Below are 25,518 nucleotides of genomic sequence, written 5' to 3' on the forward strand. Positions count from 1 at the left end.
CTGACATCAGAAGTTTATAAAAATCTGTATGCTTCTCCAAATGCAATACGAAATATGTTTACTCATTTACTCATTTTGTTTATTTTTAAGAGAGATTTTAAGAGATTTTGTTTCTTGATAAAAATTAACCTGACAAAAACAATCAGTAGTTGAAGTCATTGTAGTGCTGCCTTAAGAAAGTCTTCACAGTTTCAAAGAGTGTGTCTGTAATTAGTGCTGGTAGAAGCACATTAATTTGATGGGTCTCTGTGTTGTGCAATTCTTCGGCATTCCTCTCCTGAGAGAAAAATGGTGCAGAGTGTCTTCTTCCCCTCCTTTTGCCCCTGTCATGTACACAGTATTTTTATGAAAGTGGATCCCCATAGGATGTGAGAGGAAGATTTGAAATGTTGTATTTGAAGTTTTTGATGATGATGATGATGAAATGACACATCTGCTGTGGTGCTGCTGATCACTTACAGTCCCTTCTTTAATTCTCTCTTCTTGCCAGTGCACAAGCTTGGATATAGTTGTTTTATGGGTGACTGGACCGGTGTTGTAAAATATATCCAGCAAGTGGTCAGCTCAGGAAAGGATGTGAGCAATAGGAGAAAATGAACCTGCAAGACTTTGAGAATAATGAGGAGGAAGAAGCAGCTCTGTGTTTTCAAATGCAGGAAAGGGAATAGTAGGGGGGCCAAGCTAGCTAGTGATGTCTTGCTGAAAATATCTAGGGACAGTCACTCATTGCCTGATAAAAAACCAAATCTACTGAAACAATTAACTCTTGATATAGTTGGAGAAAAATGGCTTTGAAAATTCATATGGTATATTTAGATTTGTGTCAGGAGCAGATGATGAGAACAAAATATGGGAAATATGACTTGTTTCTTAATCTGGGGTTTAATCAAGAAATATCTGCATCAGTTTTGGAGGTTATTTATGCAATAGGTGTAATGTAATTTGAAGCATCTGTGGATAAGTATATTATGTGAAGTAAATAAATTTTCTACCATAAGAATTAATACCGAAGTCCCACATAAACATGACTTTTCAATGGAGAACATAAGCATTGTGTATTGAGCATCACAGAGCAAGACAACATACTCAAAATTAATCATATGCATAGATGTTTTTTGTATCAGAGGTTGCATATTTTAAGATTTCACCTGTAATGTTGATGGAGATGTAAAGTCACAATGTATGGTAGCTGATCCTTAATTCCCATTTTAAGTGTTGTAGCATATAGGTGGGTAAATCAATGCACTGAATAACCAATGCAAATGTAATATCCCCAGATTGCCATTAAAATTGAATCCTAATTAGATTTAATTGCATTTAAAATGGTTACTGGGAACCTTGCAGTGTTGTGTCTTCCAGTTCTGTGAGAGGAAATAGATAATTTAGTTTGCAAACTTGTTTAGTTGAAATCAGATATATTGCTGGCTATTTTTTCCCCCCACACAGCTGTTTCCAAGGTGCACTGGACATGTCCAGATTTATAAACATACTGTTTGTAGCTCTGAATTACACATTTTAACCACATTAATTATCTGAGACCACTGACTAGGCATTTGGGAGAATAACCTATGTGGGTTACTGTTGCTTGTTACATGACTTCCTTGTATTGCCTATTCTGGTTTTCATTTAAGTTTTCTCATTGTAATGTCTGTGAGGAGATGAAAAGCAACTCACAAAGGTTACACCACTGATTTAGTAATGACCTTCTTACTCTTTCATTTAATAGCAATCTTCATACTTTTAGCTAGGCACAATAACTAAAACGTGTCAGAGTTGTGTAAAATACTGTTGAATTATATCCTAATCAGCAGGACTGGCAAATACCTCAAACTTGATAAAACAAAATCTGTGGTCTGATTTCTATCATTCAGTAGCTTAAGAAGAAGCAATAATGACATTTTCCTTGGAAGCATGACTAATTGGACTTTGTATTGGTGAATGACGCTTACTGATATATGGGCTTAATAGAAAACATGGGAATGAGCTCTAAAAGTTAGAGGTCTTTTTCTTTAGTGCTCATGAAACAAAATGCCATAAATCTTGAGCTTTGGAACACAGAGGAGGAGGTTAGTGCTTAAACACCCGTCAGCTGCATCATTTCAAACTTGGGAGCTGGTTGTGTGCGCACTGGATTGTGCCTGGGTTTGCTGATGCTCATATGAGAACGCTGCCGACAGCTTGTGGAGCCTGTGCTGAGACTTTCATCAGGAGCACTGAGCTGGGTCGTTGGTCAGGTAAATGGAATCTGGGGCCCTCTGTGCTCTGGTTTTTGCCTGCTGCTATTACAAGCCAGCTGGCACAACTGTCATTAAGTCCACATCTGCTTCCCCCCTTCTGCCACTAGCTAGAAAATGCATGGCCTACTATAATCCTGGATCCAGAGTCTAAGCAGGATATCCTTTCAAACTTCAGAGGAGGAACACCAACCTCATCCTGTCTGCAAGCTGGATACTGTTGATGCACGTTTGCTGTGCTCCTCTGGGCTACTTTGTCCTGATCCATTTTCAAAGTTTCAGCAGGCCACTGGGACACACAGCATCAGAAAAACCTTTCAAATTAAATCAGCCATGCAGCAAATTGTCATCTTTGATGCAGATGATTAGCCAGGACTCTTACAAGGGTCTTTCAAAGCATTTTCATATTCTTCACTTCCTTCTTTCCAATTAAAACTAAATAAGGGACTGAAAGAGATAAGCTTGATTGGAAATAACTTCTCTTTTTTGCAAAGGCAAGCAGTGCTCCTTCCTTTCTCTGTGCATTTCTTTGCTTCCCTGTTTGCTGCTGCTGATGGAGGCAGCTGCTTTGAGGAGAGGTGTGTTTCATTGCCTGCAGCCCTGAGCACACCAGCTTTTGGCTAAGATGTCATTGGGGCAGGGCATAGTGGAATGGCAAATTTATGTTTCTAAACCAAACAAGTTCACATAATCTGTCAGGGATTTAAGGAATGCAGCTTCATTAAGTGGTTAGTAAACTCTATGACTTTTAAACGAAACACAGAAAGCAGTGGTATGCAATTGTGCAAGGGAGATTTGAAGTGGGAGATTAACATAATCATATGTGGCTTTCTGGTTTGTCACTCTGACAGAAAGCAGGGCTTTGCTCTATGTCTTCTCAGCACTGGATTTTCCCTGAGTAAATCTTGAACTTATAAATCTGATGGTGGTGTAGTGTATGGGGGTTTGATTGTTTTGGGTTTTTTAAAAAATTTCAATGGAATCAGGGCTCTTGTTTCTAACATCCAGAAGTGTCAGGATGACTTGTTACTAGAGACAAGTTCATAGTGGCTGCTAACATATTCTCCCAGTGTTCTTCCTTTGCTTGTCAGCGACTTTAAATAGAGAACCTTTGACACCTCCAGCACTGTCTTTGCCTGCAGAGCAAGCGAGGGAGGCAGGCAGGGTGACAGCTGAGCCCATCCTGCCCCGCGTTCTGCGCTCTTCTCTTCCAGGCCTGCTGGATGAATATAGAACACAAGTGTCAAGGATGACACCTTCTTTATAATCTCTGCAAAGCCAGCCTTTTCAGGGAAGAATTTGTTGACAGTTCAGAGATTCAAGTCAATTTCAGTTTAAGCTCATAGAGAAAGAGGATTTTTTCCTCCAGCTCATGTGATAATTGAAGACTAAACAGGCAGTGCCCTAGTCCATAACAAAGCATCATGAATAAATGCTGTATTGAGGCATGAAGTATTTGTTAGGTGAAAAGCTCTATTAATGACATTTGTTTTGTTATCTCTTGGAAAGGTTCTTTTGGGGTTTAATTCACTACTGATAGCACCTCTACATTGGTATATATTATGGATGCTGTAGATGATGTTTTTAAAGCAGAGTCATCTTTGAAAATCCTTCTTAAAAGCAGGAATAGGAACGTTGACTTAGAGGAAAATTAATGCAACTTAATATACTTTTGTATCTGGGATGACATAGGTGGCTAAGTCATATTTTCTTAAGGTACTTAAGTTGGCAGCTGCAGGACACCTGACCCTTTTCTAAAAGGCAAAGCTCCAACCTAGTGCTGCATTTCAGTTCCCAGGAGCAATGATCTGTGTTTGTGGTGTGCTGGCAGGCTGCTGCCTCCTGCAAAGATGTTAACATGTCCTACTATTGTGCAAAGTAGTCATTAAAGACATAATTATGCAACTCTTCAGTGAATATGGCAAAATGGGATTAAACCAGTGTATAATTTCTGGAATAGAATACACCAGCACAGAAATAGTTGATGAGCACCTGTGTTTCCCTGAATGCATAGGAAAATAGTAGGTATAAGGCTTTCAGAGGGCTTACTTAGGCTTTTAAATTGTTACTTCAGGAAAAACTAAGAGGAACACAAGTTTTGTAGGAAGAATAAGAAGGAAATATTAGAAGCTCAGTGACAATGGGGTATAGAAATAGTATGTCCCCCACTTTGAATCTGTCAATGACTTCTGGAGAAAAAAAAAATTAGGAGGAACTGAAGAGATATTCAAAATACTACACTCTTAGTGATTTAGGCAAGAAAGGTTTTCTGCTTGGTTCATCTCCTACTCACAGCAGCCCAGCTTCAATTTTTCATCAGCTGAGTGTCATGCCCAGTTTAGTTTCAAATATCTCCAAGGATGGAGAGTCAGCAGCCTCTCTCAGCAGCCTGTTCCAGTGCTTAACCACTCTCCTGGTAAAAAGTATTTGTCCTTGGTAAGACAGGAATAAGAGACACTGAATAATTGCTGGTACAAAAAAATGTGAATCAATCAGCATGTACTTATCCTTCTCATGAATCAAGAACATGTGGATGTGGTATAAGATTTTCATGCAAAAAAGGACATTTTAAAGGACCTTTGTGATATACTGTTACCCTGAGGGGCTGCTCACAGGACCCCAAGAGGAACCTGAGCCCGTATTTGAGACTCATGGCATTCATGACATGCTAAGTTAAGGAAGAACTTCTCTATAAAGAGTTAGTTATTGTTTTTTTTTTTCACCGTGCTTCCAAAAATCTTACTCTAAATTGTCTTGGACTGGCAACTATTAGGATCCTGAGCTGATTGGCTGATGTGGTAATAGTGTCTTATATGATCCACTGAGCTGGAAAAGGTGATTGTTTTCTGTGGAACTGAGGAAGAAACAATTGACATAAATCTTCCTTTCTACTATCTCATGCTGCACCAGAAATTGTCAGCTGTTTTTTATTGAATATCTAAAATTAGTGTTATATTAATGCTGATACTTTTCATTTTTATCCCAAAGTACATGTATCAAGTAAAGCCTCAGACATTTGTAGTTCAGCCATTCATAAAAGGAGGAAGTTTATTTTACTTTTGGAGGGGGAGAAAGGGTTATTTTTAATTCCACTCCTGTTTGATTCCTTAGGATTTAATGTAAGAGCATAAGAATTTGGTCACACAAGAGTTAAATGATAGCCAGGAAGTCCCTGTATCCCAGTGCTTTGCCTCTGGCACTGAGCAGTACCCCAGGGGTGGGCTGCCAGACCTGGGTGACCATACACAGTTCTTCCCAGGCCTGTCTTCCAGACTTTCTGTGGGAGTTTCTTGGGACAGTGCCTTGGTGCTCAAGTACAAAACACAGTGTGTGCCCATATTCTGTTCTGGGCAATTTGTGCTGCTACTGATAATTTGGGGTATATTTACCTAATCCCAAAATACTACAAAATTTGAGGTATTCCGTATACAAAAATGTCTTTTAGAGATTGTGTTAATGACTTTTGTGTCAAGGAGCTGCTTTTGCATTTCAAGTGCACAGACCTGATTGCAGTGCACCACAGTAGACCTGACTCATTATGTCAGCATTTTATGGCACTCAGGTAAGCATGTTTACAAAGCAGCAGTAAACCTTTTTGATGTGCAATAACATTTCAGTAGTTAATGTAGTGTTCCACTGGATATTAAATTTTACCACTTCTGCGCAAACTTACAATAAGCAGGAGTGCAAGAAAGGGCTGTAGATGTTTATAAAATAGACCCTGCTGGAATGAATTCAAGAACTAGTTTTACAGTGTATGTTTGGTCTAGCTGATGATGTGGTTAACAGTAAATTTTGAAATGTTTGCTTTTGCAGAAGATAAATTCTTAGTTTCTACAAATGTTAACACTTTTTTCAGGACTTTGTTGCTATCAGTCTTGTGCTCCTAGTCCAAAAAGGAAAAAGAACATAGCATTGTTTCATGGAACTACTTGGTGAACTTGACTAATTTCAATAAATATAACAGCATAATACTGATATGGCTGTTTTAAAGAGTTTGTATTTTGTGTTGAAAGTATGTTGGAAATGCTGTATTGGTAGAGAAATTCTCTGTTACAAGTAACTAGTTCAGTCAATGCTAACTGACTATTAACTTCACAGATTTAGCTTTGTCAATGAAATCTGCATAGTAGTCCTAATGTTTTTTGTGTTTGCAATACAAAAAAACTCCTGGAGTTTGGCAAGCTGTTTAAACTTTCAAGAGGAACTATTTTCTCATTTTAAAAATGGGTTATTATCTGGTCCATGCTAGTGTCTCCAAGGGTTTTGATGTCCTGTGGTGTTTCGTATTGTATCAATATAAAATATATGTATGCTAAAAACATGCTGGAGCTCCCAAATACTGGTGTTGAGTGTAATTTGAAGGTGGATATTGGATAGATGAGTCACTGAAAATGAATGTAATTTCCTTTTTCATGCTATGCTGTTACATGTAGTGCTTGGTAAAAAAAAGTCTAACCAGTCTAAAAGTTTATGGATTAGCTTTAAAAGATCTGGAAAAGAAGAATAAATAACAAAAATGCATCTAGAATCTTATCTTTATCAGCAATTTTGAGTACCACAATAATAAATGTAGTATATTTTTATACTGACTGCTAGTGCCTCTAGCATATTCAACACCAGGTGTGTTTAGTATGCAAGCTGAATTGTTATTACACATTTCAACAGCAGCATACCACAAATAAATCTCAAATATTTCACAATGTTGTTATAGATGCTATCATTGTCTTTAACACATAATGCTAAAATCCTGAAATTCAGAGCACAACATGCTGGCACAAGCAGGAATTTCAGATGTAGTGTGACAATTAAAGTATTTCTTTCCTCCGATGTTGCTGAGCATGTAATGATACCAACAATATTATAATCTGTAACCATTGGGAGTCCTGGTATCATCGGTAAAGCTCCAAATACTTTGCTAGTTCTGTTTGGCTTTTATAAGCCCAAAGGAAGAAAACTGCTTGTGTAAGTTAAAGGAAATGTGAAGAATCAGTGCCATTTTCATTGTTTGGGTTTTTTTTTTTTTCCAAGGTTTATTTTAGGCTATCTATTCAGAAGAAATAGTGAAATGGCAGTGACAATTGCTGTATACTGTATGCAGCACTGAATGTGAGCAGAGCTGTTATCATTTGAAGAAGAACATCTCAAGAGCCAGATATCTTTGAAGTCAAGTCTGGGTTTATTTTAAACATCATCTGTCTGAATTTCTAAATAAATATAGACCTAGTCATTTGCTTCCTATAATGCCTGAGCATGTAGAGATGAGAATAATAATGTCAGTGTGTATGGGGCTGGTCCAAGTCTGAGATTTTCAGTGCTAGGAACTTATTTATATGGTGGCTGGAACAAAAAAAAAAAAAAAAAAAAAAAAAAAAAAAACCAACAACAACAAAAAAAAACAAAAAACCCCCCCAAAACAACAACAACAACAAAAAAAAAAACAAAAAAAAAAAAAAAACCAAACAAAAAAACCCAAACAAAAAAAGAAAAAGAAAAAAAAAACAAAAACCCACCAAAAAACAAATCAATGAAAAAAACACCCAAAACCATCACTCAACTCACCACCCCACTTCTCTTGCCTGTAACTAGTCCTGAGCAAGTCCTGCTTTGTACATCTATTGAATCTGAAAAAATCCCAGCTCCCAGCTTGTCCCTACAATAATCAGCAGTGTAAATCACAATTGATATAGTTATTTCAACTGCAGTTACCATGAAGACAGCTCAAGCTCTGACTACTGGCAGCTACAGGATGCCAGGCATCTCCAGGGCTCCAGGTAGCTCTGGGCAAGCCCTGGAAGCAGCTGCTGCAGGGACTTGCAGTCAGGCTGCTGTCCCAGCAATGACCCACCTGAGTCTCACTGCATCTGCTCCAGAGATGGTTTATGCTGCTGCTGCTGCAGTGCAAAGTCTTGCTCTTCATTTTCCAGCCAGAAGATGCAGCATGTGTAAACTAAATTTTCCTGCTGTAAGACAGAATATCAGCTGATAGAACAGAGTGAAGGCAGCAGTGGCATATTAGTATTACCCAGAGCCTTGGTTCTGACTGAGTACCTGTGCTGTAACCCTGTGTTTGTAGCAAACTTTCAAAATAATGTGCCTGGTTTTTTTTTTGCTCTCTGCATTTCATGATAATGTAGATCACAGAATGGTTTGAGTTGGAACTTAAAGACCATCAATTTCTAACCCCTACTGAGTATGGATATCTTCCACTAGATCAGATTGCTCAAAATTCCATCCAACCTGGTCTTGAGCACTTCAAGGACATTTAAATGAATTGTGTTCTAGGGTACTTTGTAAAGGTGTCCTGTTGGCATTATTAATTTGGTTATAGAATTAAACTTTATCTTTTAATCACAAGGAGACTTGAGGGGCACTGAAACGTAGAATGAGACAGGAGACCCTAAACTGTAACCTAGAGCCATCAGCACTGGGGTGCAGTGGGGAAAATTGCTTTTTGGTGTTGTAGGCATCCTCTGAGAAGAGAATGGCAGCTGCACACTTCTCTGGATTTAGGAATATTTTTAGACTTGTCCCATAAATCCTACAGTGTTGACTGTGGTCTTCTCCTGGAAGTTGTGGCTTCTCTATCTCCTGTAAATGTAAATATGTGAATGAGGCTAAAGATACAGAGACATCACCTATTGCTTAATTTACCCTGCAGAGGTCATTTTCTAGGGGGTGTGCATCAACAAAGATCTCTAGTAAATGACAGAAAAAGTGCTGACTGATGTATTAATGTTTCTAGGTAATGAGATCTGTAGGGAAAATTTAATCTTTAGAAGGTTCTGGATGAACTGCAACTAGTTTGATTAACTTTTTGTGTGTCTGTGTTAACTTTTGCTGATTTTATACAGTGTAATTGCATGACTGCAAGACTTCAGTTCTTGGAATAATGTTACTGCAATTTCCTGGTCTAACTAGCTTGTGCATTACATTTCTGTCCTAATTTCTCTGCTGTTGCATGTGCTTAGTGAGCATTTTCAGTGATTTTCATGTTGTAGCTCATGTTTACCTAAGGCAGGCCTATTAAGCAAAGTGTTTTGGTTGTAAAATGCAGCCGTAATGCCTCTTAGTGTTACTGAGGGATTTTTTTTCCCTCTTTTCTGGCAGGAAAGTCTTGAAGCAAATTTCCCTTGTAACTTTTTCTTTTTGTTCTCTTTTCCTTTAGCCATCTCTTGAGTGCCAGTAAAATGGGTGGGTTTTTGTGTTTCATTAGCATTTCTTATAAGGTCTGCCTTTAGACCAGTACCCATTTTCTAAATTGTACTTCTCTAGGGTTGCAAAAAATCATGATAACCAGATGCAGTATTTGTCTCTGGCCTGGCAAAGTGTTAGATTTAACAAAAGAAGCTAATAAAAATGTTCAAATTGACCCTTCTCATCACTTAGACTTCTTGGAGCTCAATCAATCACTCATTATTATCAGAGTTATTCACACAGAAGCAGAAGTGCTAGTGTTTTTCATAATCGCCCTTGAGCCAGACATAATTTGCAATTTGAAGCATTGTATTTGGAAACAATAATGCATTGAAATGAACAGAGCAGGAATTAGAAGTATAGTTGTGGAGAGAGCGTGTTGCTGAGTAGCCATGGTTTGAACACTGTCTCCAAGGATCCCTAGTGGACACTGGGAGTTAGAGCCATGCAGTGGAATATTGTTCATACCTAAATGGGTCCACAATTTTTAAACTGCTCTGTGGAGCATGACAAATGCAGCAGCAGAGGTTGCCCACCTTGCTGTGTGGCTGCAGGGCAGCTGTGGGGAGTGCTGGGGTAAGGTGGTGTCACCTGTGCTGTCACCTCTGGCACAGTGTGAGCCAGAGGTGGGGGCTGAGCCTGGCACCCTGTAGCACTGGGATGTAGGATTTTACTTCTTCACAGAAAAATTGCTTATGTTATAGAAAAATGACTACATTGTACTTTAGGTTGTCAGGAACTTGTTAATTAATAGTGACTGCAGTTGATGCTGAGAATTTGGGAGATTTTTGTTATCCCTATGTGTGGTATTATGGACTGCAAAGTAGAGAGTCATGTATGAGCCACTTTCTTCAATGACAAGTAGCACACAGTGTATCAAATTTAAGTTTGGGGCAAATAACTGTGGTCAATAACTACTCTCTTTTTTGAATACATTCACAGCATGAAAGAGCTTTGGTCACAAACTTTAAAATGACTGTTACAAAATGTCCATTAAAATGTCACATACTACTTCTGTGGTTGCTTCCATCACTGATGGCTGTTAACAAAATTGTACCTAAGCAGAAGATTTTTTTATATTCCTGACTTCTTCAGGGATGCCACAGTTCCCAGTTTAACAGGTTGTGTCTGACCACCATGAATGTGAATTATTTGTGGTGACTTTTACTATGTTGTGGTATTGCTTACTGAATACACTTGGACATCTCTGGTGTTTTGCTGCTGTCTTTGCAATAGTATCTTTGTAACATTTTTCATACTTTCTTTGAACTTCTCGGCCTGCTTTTCAGTAGTTTGAAGTAGTAGTAGGCTTTTATTCTGATTTCTTGTTCTTTATTTATTAGAGCTGTCCATGACTCCAGCCAGCTTCAGGCAGTCACGAGTAGCAATGCAAGAAGATTATCTTCTGTTTAGAAATTTGCAAACAGATGGGATTTCCATAAAAGAAATCTGTTTTTAAAAGTTCCACCATTTTATGCTGGAAGTAAATATTACAAATGCTTAAGTTGTGAAAAGAGAACGACTTGGTGTGAATAATATTCTGCCTGTTGTGTCATGCCTTTCAGGAAATGTTATCAAAACTGTTTATGAAAATAATTGAATGAAACCTCATGACATGTCTCTAGTTTGGCACCATACCATTTTCTTCGAAGTTGGGATACTGGCTCACAAAGGCAGGCAGATTATGTTCACTGGCTGGAAGCAGTTATGGATCACATATGTTGTTTGCACTTCTTTCCAGGAAGTTGTTGTGGGAGTCACCGGTGCTGCTGTACAGAAAGTGTTCTGATACATGCACCAACCTGTCTGTTCTTTCTGAGTAAACTTTGTTTGGTGAGATGTACTCGAACATCCCCTTGAATGGGGCTCAAAAATGGTTTTTTGATGTTTGGAAAGGGATATGGAGGCTGCAGGGAGAAAATGTGTGAGTAGAACAGAAGACCTTCACGTGGGCACTTCAAAGGGCTGATGATATTTTGCAGTAATGGCTACTTTGGTTCTAGTGCTTTAAATTTCTGTGATTGTGGCTGAGCACGTGAGTTTTTTGGTTGCTTGAAGGCAAATACCATTGGCCTGAAGAGACACAGGTGAACCTTTTTAGAGTATTATTCATTTTTATGAGTTACCTATGACCTTTTAAAAGGCGCTTTTCTTGGTTTGTGAAAGCAGAGTTCTCCAGGAGCCCTCCTGGCAGGGGTTCTCTGCTGAATGTTGTTCCAGAAGGATTGCTGCTTTATCAGTTTTAACATTGGCAAGGAAATCCATAGCAAATGAAGTTATCAATGTCAGTTTTAATTATGCCTGCAAGCTCCTGCATCATGGTGCCTGCACATCAGTGCTTTTGTGTCATCTCAGGACAGTGCTGCTGCTGAGTCACTCCAGCAGTCATTCCACTTCCTCCCAACAAGAATTGTATCTGCTAATTTGATTAGGAGCATGTGGTAACTGGCTATTTCTAGAAATCAATTTCCAATATATAGATGTTTACATCTAAAAACATGTTTTTAAAAATAGTGCTTGCACAATTTTGCTTGGAATGGAAGATTTCTAAACCTTCAGGTCATCACTCAAGAGGGTCGCTTTTGTTGTGCTATGTTAAATCCTTATTTTTGTTTTGGTTTTTTTTTAGCAACAGAATGGTTTTGTGTGTTCCAATAATATGTTGCAACATAAATCTTATGATTTTGCTGATACAGCAGAGTGAAAAAGAAATCATTGCAAAATCATTCAAGCAGTGTTTACTGCTTGTGTTATGTGTGTCTGTGTGTGTGAATACTCTTTGCTACTGTGGGGATAAGAGCATGCCTTGAAGCTAGAAAACACTGACAAAATAGCTCAAGACACTTACCAATTGTTAATTTTTAATGATGGGCTTTTTTCTATTAAGGAGCATAATGCTACTGAACTTTTGTCTCAATCAATTTTTGTGTTTCTTTCATTAATCAACTAATGCATGTTTCTTCTGTAGCTCTTTATTCTAATGAAATATGTGGATGATTTGGCAGACGACAATGATCTCATCAGTAACGCATCAGGGTAAAATCCATTTAGCAGATTATGAGTATGTTATTTCTGTTTTGTCAAGGATGCTGATATATATTCTTTTAAACTGAATCTATTTCTGAGGTAACTTGTAAATGTGGAATTTCTGTTATTACTCATGCATCCTTCTTGCTTCATTTGTTCTATCTGTATTTCTATTTATTCATGCAAAATCATTTACATGTTCTTTATGTCCACATGTGTACTTTATGTACATTTCACACATTTTTTAATATCATGTTGTAGCTTGAGCCTGTTCTTTGAGTGTTCTGCTATGCTGTCTGCTCTGTTGAGCCTCATACTGTTCAGTTGCTCTGATGCACTGGCCCAAAGCCACTGAAGGCATTTGTTAGTCAGTGCCTCTCTGTTCAGTGTGATAGACTTTGGATTAGGTCACCTCCTAGCTGGTGACACTCATCCAAGCAAGTAAGCTTGAAAATGAGCCAGCTGACAGAGAGGTTTGGGTATTCATTTTTGTTTGATTAGATTATCCAAAGTTCATGAGATTTCCTATTTGAGGGTCAAGCTTACGGCATACAGGTCTGTGTTCTCATCTTTTTATTAATAATAATGTGACAAACCAGTATAATGGAGTCTGAGGATGGTCCTTTCCTCTGATGTGACTTGGCTGTTATGCACTAGAGATCATACATTAAAAAGATGGTCCTCTTACAGTTTTTAATTTCTTCACTTACTGTGATTCCCGTTGGCTGAATTTGAGGATTAAGTCTGTGGATCTGGGAATATGACTTTGAGCATTTACACTTATCTTGAAACTTTCTTCAACCCTTAATGTAAAAGGAGAATTAAGAAGATATAAATTAAGTAGAACTCTGGAGTGTCTTGGCAATTAGAGTGAACATGATTTCAGCTGCTCTCTTTCATCAATTTCTCACACTCTTGGACAGACAGGGTATTTTTAATTTGCAACCTGTATTTCAATTAGTCATGGAAGTTTTTTCTTTGCTTGTGCAGCTACAAAATAAAATTAAACTACTTTTTAGCTATACTTTTTATAACATGGTTTAAATGAGAGAGCTACTGAATAAAATAGCTGTTACATGAAGTAAACATTGTTAGTATTATGAAGAGGTTTTTCTATAACCATATAGTTTGTGTCCTCAAAGAAGGACATTAAACTATATCTGTGAAAGTATATTTATGAACAGAATGGAAATTTTTTTGTTCCTTGAGATTTGGAGGAAAATGTGCACTTCTTTTTTTCTCTTTTATTTTCTACTCTGAGTAATAATCTGTGCTCTGCTTCTAAGAATTGAGGTTGAGGGGAGTGGTGCCCACAGGTCAGTGTTGTGGTTCTGTAGCTGCAGGTGCTTCAGAGTAGCTGATGCCACTCAAGCTTTAGCAACAGAACTGTTTTCCTTATGAATATGGTAACTTGGTGAGGCAGTAGTGTGTGTAATTTGGCTGCACATCATGTAGTAGCTCGTGTCTGTGCATTGGTATCTTGTGTAGTGATTTGGGCTGGGCTTTTATAGCTCACAGTCACATTGTTGGCACCACACACTGCAAAAGAAAAGAGCTTGGGATTGGATTCTCAAGATTGTCTGAACATCAGTGCCACAGATGCTCCTTTTCTGCATGGTTTTGGGTTTTAATTCCAACATTAGTAGTTTCTACCTTAGTTTTTAAGCACTGTCCTCCTTTTCACTAATGCAAGGAGCATTGCTGTGCACAGATGCTGAGCGATGGAGTTTTCATGTCTGTATCAGAAGGAAAGTTGTCATTTCATTTGCATTTGTGAGAGCTGCAACAAGTATCCCAGCAGCCAGCCCCCTAGCAGTGAGAATGAGACCATCTCAGGTTCAGACAAGCCTGAAAATCACCAAGTGCTTGAGGCACTCTACCCAGCTGCAGGCAGCAGAGAGCTGCTCCTGTGTCTGGGGAGGGAGCAGCTAAGCAGGGATCACAGAGCTCAGCTGTCTCCTCAAGGCCTTGCCAGACTCTGACACAGCACAAGTGGATGGTGATTTCTGAGATCTTTGACTGCACTTCACAGGTTTCAGTCTGTTCTCAGCAAGTGAGCAGGCACTTTAGTGGGAGAGCTTATTAGGTGGGTGTGCCAGGCCTTTCAATATACAGATTATGGAAGTAATAGTATTAGAAGCAGTAAGGTTCCAAATTTGCCATGGGTCAGGTATGGGGCATACATCCTAATTTCATCTCTCCTTCCTTTTGAGTAGCTGAGCAGTAAGAGGTGAGACTCAAAATGATTCAAAGCCTGGTGGCTTGCAGGGAAGGTCTCAAACACAATGTTGATGGGGCAGGTCAGGGACTAGACAAGTTGCACTTGGTAAGGAGGTGAAATTTTCACATACGTGAAGGGAGATCTTTGCATTGGGCCAAGGCATTCAATTCAGGGTGTTGCACAAAGGGCCACCAAACATCAGCAGAAAGGGCTTTACTTCTAGCTGTGGAGACAGTGCACAGTAACTGTGAGATGTGTATTTGGTGTTTTGAAGGGATATTGCATAGACTGCTTGAATTTCTGAATAGTCTTATTTCTGACTGTCCTGTTTTGGTTAATATTCATGAGTAGGAGACATCATTTATATGAGTAGGAAACATCTAGGACAGGTGATTTTCAATAGCTTGGCACCAGTGTAGTCACACCTCAGTAGAGCTGGGAGAGTTTTAACAGCTGGTTTTAATGTTGTGCCTTAGCATTGCTGGATGTTGCATTTCTGTACTTAAAAACTTAGCTCGATTATGACTGTTAAATAAATAATTTTAAAATGTCCACTATAAATTTAGTGGAGAGAATGCTGATTTGGGCTGTGGGTTTCATTATGACTGTAAATCATACTTCATGAAGCAAACACTTTTAATAGAAATAAATAACAAACACATTTATTGCTAGCAAGAGTAATCTTACAAAGACAGAATGATGTTTGGAGTGGGGAGTGTTGACTACCCCTGTGGAAATAAAGGAGGTGTGTTGGGGGTGTACAAATGTATCTCCATCACAGTTCTTTTCAGCACCTTTCTCAAGTGCTTAGTGGCTCTCTCAGCATCTTCTTGAGATGCTATCTTAGATCTTCTCAAAGCTCTGTGATTGCTAAGCCACATTTCACACAACTGTGCATCATTCTAGAAACATGAAGCCACGATCAGAGAGGGGGGAGGATGCTGTTGGTTTTTTCAGGTTCCAGTGTAGGGACAGTGCAGTTAATGTTGCTGAACTTGTTACAGGCAGTGGTGATTATGGCACACAGATCACTTCTGTGGGTGACAAAGTCCAGAGGAGGCACCTGTGCAAGACCACCATGGTTCATACTCTGCCAGGCTGTCCACTGCTGGGATGACCACTCAGCTTGCAGAGATGGGCACTGGGAAGTCTCCGGTCAGAGTGGGAGCAGCGTGACACCCTCTGAGCCTGGGAAAGAACCAGAGCTGACTTCCAGAGATTGTATCAGGATGGGCCTCGGAGCAGAAGGAACATTCATCCCTGGACAATTGAAGAAAACCCTGAAAGAGAAGAAAGGTTGTTGCCACAACTTGTCCATGGCTCAAAGCAAAGTGAGCCCTGGTGCTGCTCCAAGTGCTCCTGTGTGGTGCCCAGCTCTGCCTCTGTGGGATGCACATGAGCTCTGTGTGCTCTGGACTTGTGTGGTTGGATCTGCAAATTCAAACCATTGAATTCTGCTAGGTTTGCATTACATGTTAACATTAGAAGTGCTCTCCTCACAGTCGTGCAGCCTGACCAGACATTTTTACTAGATTGCTTACAAGGATTATTAGAAATTTCCTGTATACTTTTTTTTTTTTTTATAAGGTAATGATTTCACTATATATCTGTTCATACTTGCAATGAATTGATTTATGGTGGCAGAAATTCTGCTTTGCTGCCAAAACCTAATGGGCAATAACTAATTCATTTTTTTTCTTCAACCCCCCTCCCCATTTTTTAAACCATTATTTCTTTTTAAAAAACAAACTGTGTACTCCAGAATTTGATTCTTTCTCTTTGTTGACATTTTAAATGGGTTGAGGAAGGACAGGAGGCTGAAGCAAATGTGAGCATCCCAGAGTTGCTGTGCTAGAGTGCCACATATGTTGCTTGTCTCCTCACAGCTCTGCAAGGTCTGTCAGTCAGACCCATGCTGCCACCTCAGGCACTCTTTCTGTATCAGGCCAGAGTGGCTCAGCTCCACTGTTTTTCTGCCAAAACTCCTCTCTGGGCTAGAGGTTTTAGGGCTATTTTAAATTAAACAATCTCTTTTGTCTGGTGTGCAACATCCAGAACTTGATTTGAATCTCTTGTGTCATATATGTAAATGCTTTGTACAATGGTTTTGATTACTCTCTAATAAATAGCTGGATGTTTAAAAGATACATGTTAGTGTTTTGAATTTAAGTATGTCAGTTTTACATGAAACAATATAAAATCAGAGACTTTTACTTTACACCCTATTTTGCATTTCTTAACCCCATCATATCCTCTGCCTATCCCCTTTCAGGTGGTTGTTAGTAAACAGTTTTAGTTTTCTGATGCCTGAATTACTTTGGAAATGACCAATCTGTGCAAACAATGGACACACACTTCAAAGTTTATGTGCATGCTCCTATGCTGTATTTTTGTGTTTTGGTTTTAAAGAGTTGCCTTAAGAGCCATAAACATGATTACACAATATAAATAATACCTCTTGATTGAAGGGCCAGAAATTAATCATTCTGCAGGGTTGCTGTGTTGTGGCTTTTCTCCTAGAATCAAAAGGAACAAATGGCAAAATATGCCATGTGAACTCTAAGTATTTTAAGGATGTTACATTAGCAGGTCAGAAGGAAGCTGTAAGAACTCTTTGGTTTATTTCACTGTCCGTGAGCATTGTGGTGTCCTGTTGGCACTATTTCTAGACATGTTTGGTTGGAAGTCTCAGTGCTTTTATTTCACTTTTAATGTGAACCTGAGAGTGAAGTGCTGCAGTGTCAGTCAGTTCTCAGATAAGTGTTTTGTATAAAAAAAGTAAAAATCTTGCTGCTTTTGGTGTGATAAATGATGCCACATTTAATTGGTATATATACTGTTTAACAGATATGTATTAGCTCTTCTACCTTAAATAGAAATTTTTCATCTAAAGTTTAGATCTATTTAAAGGTTATATTAAAGTGTTTGGTTCACTCACAGTCATTCCTTTTAGAATAGGTCAGAAATGTCTTAAGAAATATGAATAATTTTGTCCTAAAAATAACTGAGTATCTCAAATGCCAAATTCTTTCCTCCCTGGAACTTCCTTCTTTAAACTCCCTAAAAGTTTAAAGAAAACAGTGGAATGTGCAAATATGGAAGAAACCTAATATATTTGATATGTGGCCTTTAGAGGAGAAGAGGAGATGTGAAGAGAGCAAACTCTGGCAGCACTCCTCTCTGTCTAGGGCAGCCCAGATAGCCCCATCCCTCCATTCACACTGGAACACCTTTGGGGAAAGAGTCATGAGTAATAAAATTTAAATAAGACCTCCTGGTGCTGGAAAAGAATAAATGGACAGTTTTGAATGGCACTCTGTGTGGTGAAATGGCCCTTGTGGGGTGTGGGGGTGGTGCTGCCCTGGAGCTGTCAGAGCTGCAGCTCCCTCTCTCCTCACTTTCACCTTGGAAGCCTTTGCTTCTTACAAACCTGAGCTGTGTCCGTGGGCAGAGATGGGGTTCTAAACACTGTTTGACTGTCTGCTTAGAAATAGCAGCCCCAAAATCCTGGTATGAAAGAGAAACATGGTCCAATTGTTATTTTTTGCTTGTTCTATTCTTCAGTGAGGAATTCTATGGACTTTAAAGAGGGGTGAAATGAAAATAAAAATATTAAAAAACTTGTTAAAAAAAACCCAAAAACAAACCAAAACCCAAACCAGAAGCAGCCTGAAAATCCTAAAAATGGAGATTCTGAGGTTTTGCACTTTCCCTTCCTGGTTTCCCAGCAGTCATTCTTGGAGAACTTTCTTTGTCATGGAAGAAGGAAAATACAGTTTTGTTCATGTCACAAGTTAGATTCTTTTTTTGTGTGTTATTAACAGGTTTGGCAAACATCGCAAAGATGACAAGAGTGAGAAAACTGGTAAAATAAAAGTGCAGGAAGCTCTTACTTCAGAAGAGGAGAGAATACGAATGAAGCAAGAACAGGAGAGGTAGACTTCAGTATTTGCTTAAACCTTGATAGAGAGAGTTTGTTTTTTAAATTAAATAACTGAAGTTCAATTTTCACTGATGAAATTTTCCACATGTTGATATGTTTCTATACTTTAAATAACAAGACAAAGCTGGATTTATTTGGACATTAGCATGAACAGCTCCTTTGGCTGTGTTCTTAATCTTTTATAGACGCAGAGCTCCCTTATTGAGGAGACTGAGGTAATAAAATGAAATGCCTTCTCTATATATTCTATAACTGATTTTATTGACATTTTCAGGAAACAAATATTTATATAGAATGAAGTATGTTTTGTATTTTTCTTCAGAGATTTGCATATTTAGATTTTTCATTGATAAATTTAGGAGAAATCTAAAAATTATACTTGCCAGTTTATTTGTCACTGGAGTTCAGTCTATTTATGTGCCATGCAGTCTGTTTATGGAATGATATCTATATATATATATATATATATATTAAACTGCTAATTGTAAAAATGAGTGGTGAGTACCTCTATTTTTCCTTGTCAGCTTCCCTTAACATAAAAAACCTCTATAATATATATGTCATATTATTCTCTTCTCAATATTTCCATTCTACTTTTCATCCTGTCTCTTTTAGTCCTAGATATCTGGGGCCTAGACTTTGGTGTCTCAGATCAATTTAGTAAAAATCTTGAAAAGCTCAGGTTATCAGTTAACTTATACTGGCAGATGTGAGTGGAGAGGAAACCTCTTTGAGCAGATGTCCCTTCAGCAAGGAGATAAACTTAACAAAGTTTGATTTCTTAACAGTAAATAGATTCAGACACATTAAGCAGTGAACTATGCATTAGAATAATGTATCAAAAAATCATGCTATAGATCAGCCATAAATTTAGGATTGATGCAGAAACTCTGGAGAGAAATTTTCATGTCTTTGTAGAAGAGGTCTCACTCATTAGTCATAATGATCTCTTTAATCATCATATCTATGCACCTTGGTCTTCTGCAGATAAGAACAAAAGTTCATGAATGGTGGCTTCATCATTAACAGCTCAGCAGAATAGAGAGCCACAGTAACTCTTGTGTAGACTCCTCAGTTAAACCTAAAATGGTTTCTTTCAGTTCTTTTAGAGTTGAGGGATTTACAGTAAAGGCAGACTGGGATTGTGTGTTTATTGGTTTAACTTCTAAACCAAACTGTATCATTTGTGACCATCTGTTTAGATTACATCATGGGAAATTTTTTACTCTTTAGCAGATACACTGTCATAAATTGATGTAAAATTTTATTTTTGTCTTTGTCCATCCATTCTGATTTTAGAAGGTGGCTGGATTACAGTGTCTGGACGTTTTTTGCTAGTCTGATTGGCTTTTATTTTTTCTTTTTTAACAAAAGTGAGGCAGGGTCATTAAATTTGTTTCTGTTTTTAAAAGTAAAGTGCTTGCAGATTAAATGGTGAAGAGGGAGGCTGGAATTGAAGGAAATAAGTGATGAGGGTGTTTGTGCAGCCAAGTTCCCTTCACATGGACAGAGCATCCACAGAGCTCATGCCAGGGTGCAGAGCCATGCAAGGCTGCCTCCATTCTCTGCCCAGCTCAGGGCAGGGCATGGTTGGCCAGACAAGCCCCACACTGTGCCCTGGCTTCACACACTGCTGAGTCCCAGCTGGCCCTTAGGCTCTCTCAGTAACATTAGCTCCCCAGAAAATCCGTATACATTTACAAGAAGAAGAAAGGCTTGATGCCTGAGTTAGTAATGTTTTCTCTCTTCATTCTCTCTCTCTGTCTCTCTGTGTCTCTCTGTCTCTCTCAGTAAGAATGGTCAGAGTATAGACTGTCCATGTGATGGTGTAAGAGAGGTTGCAATAGTCACGCTGGGTACCAAGGTAGAATTATGAAATTATTTATATAGCCCCCAATGCATGAATCAAATCCTAATCCCTGTCCATCAAGTTATGCTAACCAATTTGAATCTTTCCTGGAATCTCACTCCTTGTGTGTTATAAAAACAATTTTATGTGTTCACTGAAACTGCAGAAAATGCATGTGCCAGAACTTCATAACAGCTTGATGTTATAGTAACATGGGTCCTTCTCCTCCCATTATTCTCTTTCCCTGTGTATTTGCTTTCCTTTGTGTTATGTCTATAAGAGAATGCAACTTCTTTGGGGTAGTCGCATGTACAACTAATAAAAGATAATAAAATAGCAACTGAATGTGTGAGGTGCTTCCTTATGTTTCTAAAAAAATCAGATGTTGATTTGGTCCACAGAGACTAAATATTTTTGCAGTTAGATTGCAGAGTTTCCTTTTGATCCTGTAAAATAATGATGTTAGATACATGCTGTTAATGAAGAGTACTCTTGCAAATTAACTGAACAATCCCTCAAAATGCTTACCAGGAGACAGAGTAAAATATTATTGTCAGTGCTGGCTCATAATGGCTGCTATTTTAACTTTGTTTTCTGTGGGGTTTTTTTCTCCTCAATTTTTTTAGCAGTGCAATTCACTTATTCTATTTTACTTGGTGTTTGATACTATATACCTCTAAAATGATGCAATGCTTTGGGGAAATAGGTTGGATTTAATGAATTTACTATGTATGAGAGACTAGGAACAAAAATCCTTAGGGGGTCAGAGAACAAGTGAACAGCCCATTAAAAAATCAATCATGCCCACAATTTTATGGAATTATTAATTTTAATAGCATTGTGCTTACAATAGTATTCCTTAAAAACCTAGCATTCGTATGGATTATGAGACAAATAAGAAAATTAATGCTCTTCAGTTTTCCATAATTAAATTAATAAAATGAATTTTCATAAATATATTATTAGTAATAATTTCTTGATTCTGTGATTCTTTGATTAAGGAGTGTATCTCTTAAGCTACATCCTGTATATGTTGAATATATATGTGTATGGTGTGCATTTACTGACAATCTTAAAGTCATTTTGAAAGAAAAACAGAGTTATCTAGTTGGAAATACAGCCAGCTTTCAATGACATTGACTACTGGAGCAATTAGGAGTGTACTTGATGAGACCACCCACTAATCTTACCAAAAATTCTGTAAAATACTTGCTATTTGTAACTCCTCCAGATGTTGGAGCAACAGTTCATCCAAGGCCATAGAATATTGCCCCATGTCACTATGCTTTAACACTGATTTACTGCACAAAAAAAAATCTGCTTGCATTATCCTTGAGTATCTGCCAAGCACTAGTCTTAAAATCTGGCTGGGCTCTGCTGTGCTGTGAGAAAGGGTTCTCTCCAGCAGTGGCACCAGTCAAAAACTTGAGGCAAGACTGGGAAATAGGCTTTCTGACTGTGCCCTGGAGTCTCCTAAGAAAGAGTCTGTACTGCAGTCCTGAGGAAGCTGAATGAGAACCAAATTCAGTGATCTGGTCCTGTGCCAGATCACAGCTGTTTACATCCACGCTGATTTGGAGCCCCTCTTTGCTGTGTGGTCATCTTGTCTGTCTATCACTGGGCTGCTCAAACTGGGTACCCCTGAGATGCTACATTTGCCTGGGAAAGTAGCCCTGGGTGCTTTGTGGTTTTGTTATAAAAGGTCTTTTTTCAAACCCAGAGTCTCCTGATGTATTATTGTGGTTTTCATATCTTCCTATTATCTCTTGGATTTTGCAGACTGGAGATGTGTGGAATATTTTGAGCTTTTAGAGATGCTTACAACTTCTTATAGTTTTACAGAAGCATTGCAGTGTTGGGTAGACTTTTGAAATTTCTGTTAGTGACCAAGAGGAATTAGTTCATATGGGTGGTCACCTTGTGCTGTGCTGCTGTGTGTAAACCTCTGGAAGCCCAGACACCTTTCCAATCTAGAAACCCTCTACATCTGGTCTTTGAGGGCCTCCCAAAATAGTTTTGCTGAATATTTAGCCAATCTGTGCATTGATATCCTGCAACCTGGTTGCCCTGAAATATTTTCTGAATTCTTCAATGCCCTTTAGTGTAGTCTCTTTCTTACGAGATGTGAAGTCAAAATTGTTCAAAAAACCTACTGCTTCTGTCTTGTAGTTGTTATTGGTAGTCCTTGCTAAAGAGACATCCCTCCAAACAGTAGGTTCTCTCATACCTTTGTTTTTCCCTTTTCCACACCCTTGCATTTTTCCTTCAATTTAATTTTTTGTTGTTTTGGGTTTTGTTTGTTTTTTTTTTTCTTTGTCCCTTTCTTTTGCTTTCCATTTCAACTTTGTGTTCATTACAAAATAAATTGTCAGCAAATCCAAAACCTTTGCCTGTGGTCTTCCCTTCTTTAGCACAGGCATGTGTGGCTCCTGGCACACATGGCAAGGCTGTATGTGCTGATGATCTTCAGCCTTGGACTGACTTCCTCTAGCAAAGAAAGTTCTCCCTGACCTGAACAACTTCACTCTGTACCCGAGCAGTAGATAACAGAAGAATGAATCTTTGTGAAGTTTTTAAGAAATTCATCTGAATCCAGCATGCTTCACTGCTGGGTAATGCTTAAAAGATGAAAGTTGCAATTCTCATGTAATCTCATGATTCAGAGTTCGTGATCCATCTGTGGGCAAACAGCGCTTATGCTGTAATCCGCCTCTAGAGGCACTTCTCCTCCTGGAAACAAAGTCTAGAGGATATTTTCTCTGTTTGGTTAATACACTGATTTAAGAGCTTTACTAATGTTCTATAAATCTCTGTGTTACCATAAAAGCGTTTTAATCTTAGTATTGTATTCTTCCTTAACTTTCCCTGAAATGGATGCAAAATCAAGCGCTTAAACACCTGTGTTGTGAGGATCAGTCTTGAGGAGATAAGGAGAAACCTTTTGGGAGAGAACTGAAGTGTTGTGCCGGGGGAAGCGCTGTGCCAGAGGCTGCGGAGCTGCGGGGATGGAGGGTCCGATGGGGCTGTGGAGCTGGGGCTGTCCCAGCAGCGGGACAATCCCAGGCTGGGCTGCGCTGCTGCAGCGCGGTTAACACGCGGTGCCGCGCTGGGTGCGTGTGAATGGCTCCGGTCTGGACCAGAACCCTCCTGCCGTGCTGCTTCCCCCTTTCTGTCAGCAAAACCTGACCTTTTGTTCCTCTGGCGTTCAAAGGGAGCTGCATTTACAGGGCTCTGCCGTCGCTGTGCCCCGAGTGCCGCCGGTTCCCGGCCCGGGAGGTGCCAGGGGAGCGGCGGGGCCGGGAGGGGGAGCTGCGGGCCCGGCCCGGCTGCACCGGGATCGCTGCGGCGGCCGCGCCCGGCCCGGGGCCAGCTGGGGACAGCCCGGCTGGGCTGGGGATGGCTTTGGGTGGGGATGGCTTTGGGCTGGGGATGGCTTTGGGCTGGGGATAGCTTTGGGTGGGGATGGCTTTGGGCTGGGGATGCTTTGGGCTAGGCATGGCTTTGGGCTGGGGATGGCTTTGGGCTGGGGATGGCTTTGGGCAGCCGGGAGTGACTTTGGCTCAGGGACGTGGCTTTGGGCTGACGGGGATGGCTTTGGGTCAGGGATGGCTTTGGGGTTCCAGGATGGCTTTGGGCAGCCAGGTTTGGCTTTGGGCTGGGGATGGCTTTGGGTCAGGGATGGCTTTGGGGTGCCAGGATGTCTTTGGGCAGCCAGGGAGGGGCGATGCTGCTGGCACAGCGCGGTGTCGCGCTGCTGCCCGGGGCGGCGGGCAGGAGCCTTTCCCGCACTCACAGATTTGCTGTTACTTTGGAGCTCAGTCAATAGGCTGACAGCACTTTTTTGAGCGGATTTAAACAAGACTGCGAGTAGAGTGGGTGTCGTTCATGCATTATTTGTCCTAAATTTAGAGGGAAACATTCTGCCTGTTCATTAATAGTTAAAATAAAAGTGATTTTTCCCCCCGTGAAGGATTCGGTTATTCCATAAAATACTTCCTGTATTATATTTTCCTAAGGGTATATGGGTCTTTATCTCTAACATGTAATAAACTTATCTTCATCTTTCTCTAGTACCATTAAAGCCACAAGCCCTTTGTTGTAAAAGTATACTAATGAATAGAAATGTTACAACAAGAACAGAAGTCTTGTGTTTTCCCTTCATCATGCATCATCCATTTTAATTAGACGAAAGGGTGGTGAGTACTGTGACAAGAGTCTGGAATTAAAATCATTAATTGATGTCAAGCTGACGAGAGACTGCTAACATGAATTTACTGACAGCAGGAAAGAAATTAACCTTATTACTTTATTTAGTACATTGGGACTATTTATTATATTTTCCTATGCAAGTTCAATGTGTTCTGTTAGTGATGATAGAAAAAGACAAATAATTAATAAAACCTACATAAAGTTTTATTACTTCCTATCAATGACATTGGGATGAAAACCACATCAATAATTTACAAAAAAAACCAAACCCACCACATCCTTCTAATCAATGTAACTCATCAAAATGGTTACAGCAATATTTTTGATATTTTAGCTGAGTATAACAGGCTATGCTCTCTAGCCAAGTAGGATTGCAAAAGTGATTTGATTTAAAACTATGCCTTAGTTTCTTAATGTCAGTGTTGCAAAAAATGAAACATATTTTCTGCAGCAATGACATTGATTGGAATAACTGTCTGGTTTGATCATCATTGGAAGGTCAGCCTAACAAAGATGAGTTTTAATGTTAAGCATCTTTATTCTTTAGATGAAAGAGTACAGCAGTGTCTTACAGAATGACAGCAGCATCCTATAGATAATTTGTGACCCAAAGGTCATAATAAAAGAATAGAGGGAAGGTCATCCTGTAGTAAAGGCCATCTGGAACTGTTAAAGTATCAGATGGAGTAGGGGGCTGAACAGCAGGACACTCTCGGTGTCTTTCCAGATTTCCCAGAGAGACCATAATATTTTTATTGGAAAACCCCAACTTTTTTCCCCCCTTAAGCAAAATATTTTCATCGAGCAGTTTCATCTTACTTTATGGAAAAAAGACAAC

At 39.3% G+C, this 25,518-nt stretch overlaps 1 protein-coding gene across 14 annotated transcripts in view; it reads left to right on the forward strand.

Moving 5' to 3' along the window:
• The window catches only part of PARD3 (par-3 family cell polarity regulator), a 438,577-nt gene that overhangs the window by 304,569 nt on the left and 108,490 nt on the right, over positions 1-25,518 (forward strand). For 9 of the 14 annotated variants that reach the window (XM_079300415.1, XM_079300421.1, XM_079300422.1 and 6 more), the window contains one exon: positions 18,504-18,614. The exons of 3 other annotated variants lie outside the window; for them this stretch is intronic. In XM_079300415.1, coding sequence (XP_079156541.1) covers positions 18,504-18,614 — 111 coding nt within the window. Of the gene's footprint in view, positions 1-15,683; positions 16,823-18,503; positions 18,615-20,413; positions 20,812-25,518 lie in introns of those variants that run through there. 2 more of the 14 variants (XM_079300418.1, XM_079300419.1) reach the window with 2 other exon arrangements.

Source organism: Erithacus rubecula (genome assembly GCF_903797595.1).
Source record: "Erithacus rubecula genome assembly, chromosome: 3".
NCBI lineage: Eukaryota > Metazoa > Chordata > Aves > Passeriformes > Muscicapidae > Erithacus > Erithacus rubecula.